This window comes from Heloderma suspectum, chromosome 2 (genome assembly GCF_057233095.1).
Source record: "Heloderma suspectum isolate Gila_16-S chromosome 2, 16-S_ref, whole genome shotgun sequence".
NCBI classification, from domain to species: domain Eukaryota; kingdom Metazoa; phylum Chordata; class Lepidosauria; order Squamata; family Helodermatidae; genus Heloderma; species Heloderma suspectum.
In genome coordinates, this window is record NC_139459.1 from 100,959,941 (window position 1) to 100,971,972 (window position 12,032).

General features: G+C 43.9%; 1 protein-coding gene across 6 annotated transcripts in view; it reads left to right on the forward strand.

The window, feature by feature from the left end:
• The window catches only part of CEMIP2 (cell migration inducing hyaluronidase 2), an 89,602-nt gene that overhangs the window by 55,794 nt on the left and 21,776 nt on the right, over window positions 1-12,032 (forward strand). For all 6 annotated transcript variants that reach the window (XR_014787765.1, XM_084834320.1, XM_084834319.1 and 3 more), the window contains 4 exons: window positions 2,989-3,158; window positions 3,801-4,010; window positions 5,506-5,711; window positions 11,394-11,463. Coding sequence is in view for 5 of the 6 variants with exons in the window: in XM_084834320.1 (XP_084690446.1) it covers window positions 2,989-3,158; window positions 3,801-4,010; window positions 5,506-5,711; window positions 11,394-11,463 (656 nt within the window). In the remaining variant the exon portion in view is untranslated. The remainder of the gene's footprint in view (window positions 1-2,988; window positions 3,159-3,800; window positions 4,011-5,505; window positions 5,712-11,393; window positions 11,464-12,032) is intronic.

The following is a 12,032-nucleotide window of genomic DNA, read 5'->3' on the forward strand; positions in this document are numbered from 1 at the left end:
GTACTATTCAGAGTAGAACCATTGAAATGAATGAGCCTAAACTAAGTAGGACTACCGTTGGATGCTGCCCTGTAATTTACGTAGCCTTATCACAACATGTTGCAGTGTTGCCATTTCCAGTGCTCACTACCATCACTAGCTGGCTAATGAGAGAGTTGTGAGTTTTTGCTGCTTTGGGGTGATGTGTCAATAATATTAATAATTTGTCACTGAACAGGGTATTTTCTCATGCCACGTGGTTTTCTCTCTTTCTAGCTGGCAGCCGGCAGCTCAAGCAGAAGCCTGGGGTTTAGGGCCGCCATTAAGACATTTTGCGATGTATAGGCAAGGGCAATTAAAAAAAAAAAAAAGATCGACGTATGTGTACCTACTTTGCAGTGCAAAAATACAAATAACAAAAATAAACATGGACTAGAGAGCTTTTAAGAAATATGAGTAAGTCATAGCTCAAAGCACCTCATCATCATCATGGCGATCACTCGTGACCGAGTAAGATTGTCTTCCAAAGATAGAGTCTATATAGATAACTCTTTAAAAGGATTAGACAGATTCATAGAAGATAGGTCAATCAGCACATTAATCTCTAGCAGTGGGTCTGCAGGTGGCTGTAAAGGCTGATTCTGGATCTACAAAGCCTCCCACAGTGAGGACATAGGTTTCCAGGTGGAAGGCGGTCATGGTGAGGGTTTTCTTGACTTGCTTTCCACTGAGCTCGTTTCTCTCGTTTGCCCTGTACTCTTGCTTCTTCAAAGTCCATAGCGCCTTTAATATAGGCTGACCTCCAGTTGGAACGCTCATGAGTTAGAGCTTCCCAGTTCTCAATGCTTATGTTACATTTTTTTAGATTAACTTTAAGAACACCTTTAAATCTCTTTTGCTGTCCACCAATATTCCGTTTTCCATTCATAAGTTGGGAATAGAGTAACTGCTTCAGAAGACGATAATCAGGCATTCAAACAACATGGCCGATCCAGCAAACTTGATGTTGGAGAATCATTGTTTCAACGCTGGTGGTCTTTGCTTCTTCCAGTACGCTCACATTAGTCTGTCTGTCTTCCCAAGTAATTTGCAGAATTTTTCGGAGGCAGCATCGGTGGAATTTTTCGAGAAGTTGGGAGTGGCGTTTATAGGTGGTCCATGTTTCACAGGCGTACAGTAAGGTTGGTAGTACAATGGCTTTGTAAACAAGCATGTTGGTCTCCCTGCGAGTGTCCCGATCCTTGAATACTCTACACTTCATTCGGGAGAATGCTACAGTCGCAGAGCTCAGGCGATGCTGAATTTCAGCATCGATGTCGGGTTTTGTGGAGAGATGGCTGCCAAGATGAGAAAAGTGATCAACATTTTCCAGCATCCCACCGTTTAGCTGGATTGATGGTGCTACAGAGGGATTGGTTTGTGCTTGCTGGTAAAGCACTTTGGGTTTTTTTGATGTTAAGCGAGAGACAGAACTTTTCATATGCTTCTGCAAAGATGTTTAGGATAGTTTGGAGATTTTCCTCAGAATGTGTGCAGATTACGTTATCATCAGCATATTGAAGTTCTATGACAGAGGATGTAATTACCTTACTTCTTGCTTTCAGCCTACTGAGATTAAAACGTTTTCCATCTGTTCGATATATGATTTCTACACTAGTGGGAAGTTTCCTTTCAACAAGGTGTAGAATCATAGTGATGAAGATAGCGAATAAGGTTGGAGCAATGATGCATCCCTGTTTAATGCCTGATCCCACTTGGAATGGATCACTTTGAGAGCCATTGTTATCCAAGATTGTTGCTGTCATGTCGTCATTGAGGAGCTGCAAAATGTTCACAAATTTATTAGGGCATCCAGTTTTCAGAAGGATGGTCCAGAGAGCAGTACTATTTACAGTGTCGAAGGCCTTAGTCAGATCAATAAATGCCATGTACAGGGGTTGTTTTTGCTCCCTGCATTTTTCTTGGAGCTGTCGTGCAGTGAAGATCTTATCCACTGTCCCTCTGGAATGGCGGAAGCCATTTTGGGATTCAGGGAGGATGTCTTCTGAGATAGGAAGAAGGCAGTTTGCGAGGATCCTTGCCAGGATTTTGCCTGCCGTAGCTAGAAGGGAGATACCTTGATAGTTTCCACAATCTGTTCTATCACCCTTTTTAAAGAGAGTGATCATTATGGCATCCCTGAAGTCTGCTGGGATCTCCTTCCTCATCCAGATTTTTTCGATGAACTTGTGAAGCATATGTATAGCTTCAGGCCCATCTTCTTTAAAGACTTCAACAGGGAACCCATCGGGTCCACTAGCTTTATTGTTTTTCATTTGGTTAATGGCTTTACTGACTTCCTCCAAACTAGGGGATACTGCAAGCTCATCTCTGGTTTGTTTTTGTGGGATTTGCAAGAAAACCTCACCAGCTACAATAGAGTTACGGTTAAGGAGGTTGTGATAATGCTCTTTCCAACACAGTGCGATAGACTCTTTGTCCTTTAGAAGTTTGGCACCATCTATTGAGTGTAAGGGGTTTGTACCATGGTTTGTTGGTCCGTAAATGGCCTTTGTGGCATTAAAAAAGCCCCGTGCATCATGGGCATCTGCAAAATGCTGGATTTCTTGAGCTTTCTTTATCCACCAGGTGTTTTTAAGTTCTCTAGTTCTTTAAAGCAGATTCTAAAACAGTTACTGTTGTAAGTCAAGTAAGTCTGTCTTTCCAAAACGACAATGGAGGACAAATCCCAACACCCCTTTTGTTGATGTAAGAGACGAAGGAGGATTCTTGTTTAACGATCCCTCTTGCCAGTCTGCGTCTGATGCATTAATTGTTCAGACAATGCCAAAAACATCAAATTCTTAAGAGCTAATTCTGGATGGAATACAGGCAAAGGCAAATTCTTGGAAGGAACCCTGAGTCCGATATCTGTACTAACAGGTTACTTATATTTACAATAGAAAAGAATCAACTGTTTCATATTCCTGTCATTTGCTTTCTCTTTGAATGTAAATCTCTTTGAAACAGAAACTCCTCAGTTCCATCATATAGGAGAAGTCATTGATGGAGTGGACATGAGGGCCGAGGTTGGAGTTCTCACCAGGAACATTGTAATAAAGGGAGAGATGGAAGATTCCTGTTACACTGGCAAAGAGTGCCAGTTCTTCAATTATGATACTTTCGGTGGACACATCAAGGTATGGGGGAAATGCTCATTGCTTCCTGTCACATCTCCAGTAGCTTTTGCTCTTGTGGACATTACCTGATGGTGGGAATTTCTTTCAGTCATTAAAACACTGTGGATGGGATTGAGCAGGAAGAGTGTGAGATGCTGGGTGTATTTCAACATCAGGGTTCATAAACCCACCTATTATATGAAGGGTGGGCATGTTTTGGCCTACAGCTGCCATGATCCCTCAACATTGGCTCTGCTGACGAGGGCGAATGGGAATTGTAGGCCAAAACATCGGGAGGGCCACAAGTTGCCTACCCCTGTATTACATATTGCTGGTATGTGATGTTTGATTAACAGATGAAGTCCAAACCTAGCCCAGTACTGGCTACTCCAATGGGCAACAAGGTCCGGCTGTGCTACCAGAGCTACCTCTTTTAAGTAGAGCTGAACTTGGGACCTTACTCATTTAAAGTACATCCTCTTCCCCTTGCTCTTCACTATAATTGGATTTCACACATGACTGCTTTGGACACCCTTCAATATTGTTACATTTGTAACTTGATTATATGGATGTCCTAAAGGTTGTAACTTGACAGATGATTGTCGATCTGAAAAAATGTAATCGGTGAACAATCCATTTGATTATCCCTTTGTGCTCCTGCAGATTTTGAAGAATTTCACATCTGTTCATCTCTCCTATGTGGAACTCAAACAAATGGGTCAGCAGGTGCATGGAACTTACCCTGTCCACTTTCACCGCTGTGGAGATGTGGATGAGAAAGGAGGGTACAGCTACAGGACTTACGTAGAAGGCCTTTCAATTCATCATTGTTTCTCCAGATGTGTGACCATTCATGCAACAAATGGCTTGCTGGTAGGAACAGTGAATTAGACAAATGTGAAATTATTGTTTGGAAATGGGAGATGGGAAGAACAAAAATATGTATTTCTTTAACTAACTTTTAGAAAACTGTGGGCTTTCTGGAACCCTGTCTATCTGTCTTTTGACCGAAGCAAGGCACTGAGATTGCATGAGCAGCCTTGGTTAAAAACCTAATGACTGAAGTGAAGACATAGCACAGTGCAATCTAATCAAGATTAAAAGATCAGGAGTATCTTGCAGGCTCAACCTCTCATTCCCTTTCCTCTTCCTTCTTCCCTCTCCCTCTAGTCCAAGTTCCCCCTATTCTTTCCTCTTCAAACCAAAGTATGATTAGCATTACATTTGCACCAGTGTTTTGCTAACCACAAATAGCTCCAAACCACAGTCTGTAACCATGGTTAGAAATGGAGTTACAAACTGTGGTTAGTGAAACCACTGGGGCAGGGATAATATTAAGTATTCTTACATCTGAAAAGGGAAGAGCATTAGAGGGGAGAGCCTCTGAGACACTCCTGGTCTGACCTTAGCTAGGAGATTAGGTGGTGTTACATCTGCACCAATCTAAATTGTTGGTGGGGGAGGACTTACTGATGCTCTTTCTGTTCCCTTCTGATATTGGTGACGATGAAGTGGTGGTGTCATGACTGTCTGTAGGACTTGCTGGGCATCTATAAGACAGCTTGTAATGGCTTCACTCCTCTTCAGCATAGAGGGTGCAGAGGAAAATGGAAGATGAGACTTCACTTTGCCTAAGCTTTAGTACCTCCATATGGAAGCATGTGACTGTTTGAGCTGGCTTTTGGTGACTGAGACTAACGTCCACTTCACATATTACCCAGGCAGTATGGTTGCCCCCAGAAATCTGAACCACAAGGACACCTCTCCTTGTAATTAGCTGCTTGTGTGAACTGGTGGTCGATCTTTGGGCAAGTATTAACCAAGTCAGGGAAATGCCCTGTGGGGGCAGCATTTCCCTAGCACCATTGAAATCAACAAAACGGCTACTGCTGGTTTATTTGGCTGCCCATTAAGAAAGGTATCAGTGTGGTTTGGATCCCCATTGGCAACCATGTGGGTCCCCACAGTTACAGGTGATAATAGGCTTAAGCTGGTATCAGGTTGCTGTTGGAGCTTCAGTTTAGTTTTTCCTTGTTAATTTGTGTGCTAGAAAAATGTTTATATTCCCTTTAAAATCTGCATTTCACTCCCGAGCTTCACAACTATTGCTGTCTATCTATAGATGCATCTGGACAAAGTGAGGTGCAAATCACTGTTAATATATGAAATGTTTCTGGCAAGAATTCGAATCTTGAGCTCAACTCCAGAGTGGGGAGGTAATGTGTTTGGGTCATTAAATTGTTACATTGCTAACACTGAAGTGTCTGTCTTATTGCAGCTGTGCCCCCGAGATAGTAAAAATGTAATACGTTTCTCAAGTCTCACTCCAGGCATTTGGAAATGATATAACAAACTTGTATTTCTGCAGATAAAGGACACCATTGGTTATGACACACTAGGCCATTGTTTTTTCATGGAGGATGGCATTGAACAGAGGAATACACTGTTTCACAATCTAGGACTAGTTACCAAACCAGGCACACTTCTTCCAACAGACAGGAATAGCACAATGTGCACTGCCATGCGGGATCATGTCTATGGAAACTATGAGCCAGTACCAACCGCAGACTGCATGTGAGTAGTTGGCTAAACAAGGGGTAGAAAAAGAGATGAAGGTCCCAGTGCACATGCTGGGAGTTCTCCTGGACTCAGCACTAGCTGGGGAAGCTCGAATGGCAGTGGTGGCCAGGTTTAACCAGCTTTGGCTGGTATGCCAACTGTGACCTTATCTGGAGAGGATTGATTGTTTGTTTGTTTGTTTGTTTGTTTGTTTGATTTATTAGCTGCCCATCTGGCCAGCTACCCAGCCACTCTAGGATGGATCTTGCTTCAATTATCCATGTACTGGTGACATCCAGGATGGATTACAGTAATGTGTTCTTCATTGGGTTGTTTTCAAAGACTCTTCAGAAACTTTGACCAGTGCAAAATGTGGCTGCCTGAGTACTGGTGGGGGCTGGGTGGTTGGATCATGTGGCATCCCCATTGTACCATTTGCATTGGTTGCTGGGGTATTTCTGGGCCCAATGTAAAGCGCTGGTATTGACCTTTAAAGCCTGAAAAGGTTTGTCACCTAGATACTTGAAGGACCACCTTGACCCACATCAAGCTGGGTAAAGCTTTACTTACATGCCCACCTGTTGCCAATTGGGGGATATCAGGATCCATCACTGCAGGTCTTTAAAAGGGCTCTAAGGATGCCTTTGTTTTCCAAGGACTCCTGCCCTAGAAGGAGTCTGTTGGGTTGCTGAATGTATGATGTGGTTTTAACTGTAGTTGTTATTGGATTTTAATGTTTTTTCTGGGCTAGATGCTTTTATATTAGTGTTGTTGCTGATTTTTAAATTACTTATTAATTTCCGTATTGTTTTATAGTTTTTGTAATGCTATATTGTACAATTATGATCTTATTCAATCAAAGTAAGTCACAGTGGCTTATTGAAATTGTGACGCGTGGAGTGCGTGATTTCCATAATCACCACCTTGGCACTGCTTGTTGTGTCATCCAGACTCAGGTGGCATGGCTTGTTGGAAGGGGAAACAACCCTCCAGTAACACTGTGGCTTATTTTGATCATGCAAACTGGCCCTATATGTTGGATGACTCCTTGGGACAGTTTTTATTCTAAAAGGCACTCTACAAATATTTTCAATAAGAGAGAAAGAGATTTGTTATCTTGTACGTGGACAATTCCTTTTTTAGGGAATTACCATAAATCTGTGCATATTGGCTTAAGTGCTGATGATTTCTTTATTTTAGGGTGTGTGTGTGTGTGTGTGTGTGTGTGTGTATGCATATATCTATATCTATCTAATCACCTAAAATCCTCATAAAAAACAAAATTACAAAATTAATATCCATAGTTCAATAATACTATCAAAAGCCACTAATAAAATAATTAAAGAGCAGCAAAGATTTTAAATCATCCATTTAAAAGCCAGCTTCAAATTAATCAAGTAAAAGGTGATATGAACAGCCAGGTCTTTAAAACCTATTTAAAAACACACAGCTGGGGTGCTAAGCAAATTTTCTGTGGGATGGAGTTCCATAGTGATGGGGACAACCACTGAGAAGGCCCCATCTCTTTTGCCCACCCACTTGATGGATCTTCCTGCCAAGCCTGTGAGTCTTGAAAGCCAACCTTAATGGCCTGGCAGGGTTCTACGGGTATAGGTGGTCCTTCAGATAGCCTGGTCCCAAGCCGTTGCAGCTTTAAAGGTAGTAACCAGCACTTTGAATTCTGGCCAAAAGCGCACTGGCAACCAGTGCAGCCAGAACAGAATCAATGCTATATGTTCTAGGTCTGGTCATGGGAGACCCAGATTCAAATCACTGCTGCATGATGAAACCCATTAGGTGACTTTAGGCTAGCCTAAGGTAATTGACTTGTCTATCTGACAGTTTTGTCATAAGATAAAATTGGCTAAATGTATGTTGCAAGTTGCAATGTGCCTTGAGTCCTTAGACTACAGCAAGGAAGACATCTAAATAAGGTAAACTTTGACATACAACTGTGTGCTGAATTGTGGCTGTGACTTAATGGTTTGGATCCTGAGCTGCCATTCTGCAATTAGAATTGCGGAATTCTTTTTGCAGAATGGAAGACCCTTTGATCTAGTGAAGGCTCCACCTGATGGAAGAGGAGGAGGTGATATTAACAGATTCCCCTTCCCACTTGTGCCACCTCCCATACTGTTCCAGAGAGATCCTCAACCCTCTCTAGAACAAATCTTCAGGGGGCTGCAGGAGGATCAGCAAAAATTACCCTCCTCCCCTATTTCTGCCAGTGGGAGCATACCTTGAGAGGGGTTGCACTCATGGGTCTTGAGATCCAAGCCAGCATTCCTATTTTAGGAAACAAAATGCTCATTGTTCTGAACAACAGTTTGAACAAATACTATGTGTAGAGAAGGATTTTATTCACAATGATCTAGTTAAACACATCCTTTCCTCCAGATATGATTCAAACTGTATGTAATTAATTGCATTTTAAGCTCTTAATCCTCGTTATAGGAAGGCAAATCTCTATATAAAAGCCAGATAAGGCTATCCCAGCTTGTTGCCCAAAATGGAATTACTGGTTATGCACTGTTTAAACATTGTATCTCAATGTATGGGAGTTTCTTCCCCCAAATAATAATTAATATTGCTTAAATAAAACTATCTACTTTCTTGTTACTAGACCATGAATAGACCATCCATGATTTGATTGTGGATGAGGGGGCTGACCTGGTATGTATTACTGAGACCTGGGTGGGGGAACTGGGAGGGGTCACTCTCTCCCAGCTGTGCCCTCCTGGGTACTCGGTGCAGCACCAACACCGACTTGAGGGTCGGGGAGGGGGGGTTGCCGTGGTCTGTAAGAATTCAATCTCCCTCTCCAGGCTTCCTGCTCATTCGAGTGCAGATCTTGAGTGTTTGTACCTTGTGTTGGGTACCCGGGACAGATTAGGGATTCTGTTGGTGTACCGCCCACCCCGCTGCCCATCAGACTCCCTGCCTGAGCTGACGGAGGTGGTCTCGGACTTGGTGTTGAGGACCCCTAGGATGATGGTCCTGGGGGATCTCAAATTCCATGCCGAGGCCGCTGTATCCGGGGCAGCTCAGGACTTCATGGCCGCCATGACAACCATGGGGCTGTCCCAACATGTTATCGGCCCAACGCATATAAAAGGACACACGCTTGATCTGGTTTTCTTGACTGGGCGGGAGGATGGTGATCTGAAAGTGGAGGAATTAACATCTGTCCCTTTGTCATGGACAGATCACTTCCTGCTGAGGTTTAGACTCATGGCAGCCTTCCGCCTCTGCAAGGGTGGGGGACCTATTAAAATGGTCCGCCCCTGGAGATTAATGGATTCCAGAGGGCTCTGGGGGATTTTCCTGCTGGTATGGCTGGTGCTCCTGTTGAAGCCCAGGTCGCTCTGTGGAATGCAGAGATGACTCGGGTGGTTGACATGATTGCACCCAAGCACCCTCTCCCTCTGAGTAGAGCCTGGCCAGCTCCTTGGTATACACCTGAGCTGAGGGCAATGAAGCAAGAGAGGAGATGGCTAGAACGCAGGTGGAGGAAAACTCGTGCTGAGTCTGACTGAACACAGGTAAGAGCCCACTATAGAGCCTACTCTGTGGCGGTGAGGGTGGAAAAGAGACAGTTCTTTTCCACCAGCATTGCATCTTCTCAGTGTCGTCCAGCGGAGATTTTCCGAGTGGTTCGCGGCCTGTTACCGAGTGGTTCGCGGCCTGCCAGGGAGAGAGACGGTGGAACCCTCAGTAGCACGCTGTGACGAGTTTGCACGGCACTTTGAAGATAAAATCGCTCAGATTCGTCATGAATTGGACACCACCATTAATGCAGTTCCATTGGTAGAGGCGTTCAGAGCACCGTCTGGTCCAGTTTTATTGGATGAGTTTCAGTTACTGAGGCCTGAGGATGCGGACATGGTGCTTGGCCAAGTCCGATCGACCACTTGTGTGCTTGACCCTTGCCCTTCACGGCTTATTAAATCAAACAAGGAGGGGATGTCTGGCTGGGTCCAGGAGGTTGTAAATTCCTCCTTGAGAGAGGGAGTGGTGCCTGCTGCTTTAAAAGAGGTGGTAATCAGACCACTCCTGAAAAAGCCTAACCTGGACCCAGAGGATGTTAACAATTATAGGCCAGTGGCCAAAATCCCCTTCCTGGGCAAGGTGCTTGAGTGGGTGGTTGTAGGACAGCTCCAGGCACTGTTGAATGAAACGGATTATCTAGATCCATTTCAATCGGGCTTCAGGCCTGGTTTTGGAACGGAAACTGCCTTGGTCGCCCTGTAGGATGACCTCTGCCGGGAGAGGGACAGGGGGAGTGCGACCCTGTTGATTCTCCTGGACCTCTCAGCGGCTTTCGATACCATCGACCTTCTGGATAGGTTGTCTGGGTTGGGAGTTGGAGGCACTGCACTACAGTGGTTCCGCTCCTAATTGGATGGCCGATTCCAGAAGGTGGTGCTGGGGGATTATTGTTCTGTGCCATGGCAATTGTGCCATGGGGTTCCACAGGGCTCTGTTTTATCCCCCATGCTGTTTAACATCTACATGAAACTGCTGGGGGAGGTTATCCGGAGGTGTGGGCTGAGGTGCCATCAATATGCGGATGACACCCAGCTCTACCTCTTTTTCTCATCAAAACCAGGTGAGGCAGTGGCTGTTCTGAATCAGGGTCTGGGCACAGTAATGGACTGGATGAGGGCCAATAAACTGAAACTCAATCCAGACAAGACGGAGGTACTGTTAGTGGGTGGTTCGCCTGCCCGGCTAGGTGATATTCAACCTGTTCTGGAGGGGGTTGCACTCCCCCTAAAGGATCAGGTTTGTAGTTTGGGGGTGCTCTTGGATCCAGAACTGTCACTTGAGGCACCGGTGAACTCAGTGGCATGGAGCACTTTTTATCAGCTTAGGCTGGTATACCAACTATGCCCTTATCTGGACAGAGATAGCCTAGCTACAGTGATCCATGCTCTGATAACTTCTCATCTGGATTACTGCAATGCATTATACGTGGGGCTGCCTTTGAAAACGGTCTGGAAACTTCAGCTGGTCCAAAATAGGGCAGCAAGATTGTTAAGAGGGACTGGCCTGCGAGCTCATATTACGCCAGTACTTTTCCAGCTGCACTGGCTGCCAGTCCATTTCCGGGCCCGATTCAAAGTGCTGGTGTTAACATTCAAAGCCCTTAACGGCTTGGGGCCAGGTTACCTGAAGGATTGCCTCCTCCCATATGTGCCTGCCCGGACCTTAAGATCATCCTCAGTGGCCCTTCTCCATGAGCCCCTGCCAAAGGAAGTGAGGCAGGTGGCTACTAGGAGGAGGGCTTTTTCTGCTGTGGCACCCCGGCTCTGGAATGAGCTCCCTAGTGAGGTTCATCTGGCACCTACATTGTATTCCTGTCGGCGCCAGGTGAAGACCTTTTTATTTTCCCAGGCATTTTAGTATTTTAGCTTTCTAAATTTTTAGCTTTGATGTTTTAAATCTGTATTTTAAACTCCTGCGCTGCTGCTAGGTTTTTATTGTGGTTGTATTGTTATATTGTGGTGTTAATGTTCTATATATTTTAAATTGTCTTATTGTGTGTTGTTTGGTTTTAATTTTTGTGAACCACCCAGACAGCTTCGGCTATTGGGCGGTATAGAAATAAATAAATAAATAAATAAATAAATAAAATGAATCTTATGTGGATTTGCCATTTGCAATATGTCAATCTGTTCCACTAATTTCTTGCAGGGCTGTTTCAACATTTTGGATTGCTCATCCCAACAATCACCTAATAAGTAATGTAGCTGCAGGCTCACAGGTGAGGCTTCTGGTGCATTGTGATAAACTAGTCTTTTTCTACAAGACAGAAGCATAATATATAATGTGTAAATGTCAGTTTCTTATAGAGATGCCTCAGCTTTTATATTTAAACTGGTATTGCAGCATGCTGGTTGCAAAATGTTCAATCCTAGATATTCACAAAAGAATCTGAATGTCTCTTTTCAGAAAAGTTTATCATACCTGTATTAGAAATCATGTCATTTGCAGAATAACATTTTCACTTTACCAACATTTCTTCATGTACAAACATGATTTAGGAATGTGAGCCTGTATCTCAGTAGAATTGTGCTGGCTCTGATGAAATGCAAAATTGTTTTTCCAAAGAGAGCAACTGCTTTTAGTTAAATAAGAAATCATTAACTTAAGTGTAAAGCTGTGACTGGGTTCACATAACACGATCACCCATGCTCAAGGGTTGAGTATGGGTTGAGTGTAGGTTGTTGTTGAACCATGGGTTGTTGTTAAATCTGAGTTATTGTGTTGTCTGAACCCAGTCATGTTACCAAACCATGATTTGTTAACCACAAACAACCCATGAAGAGAATC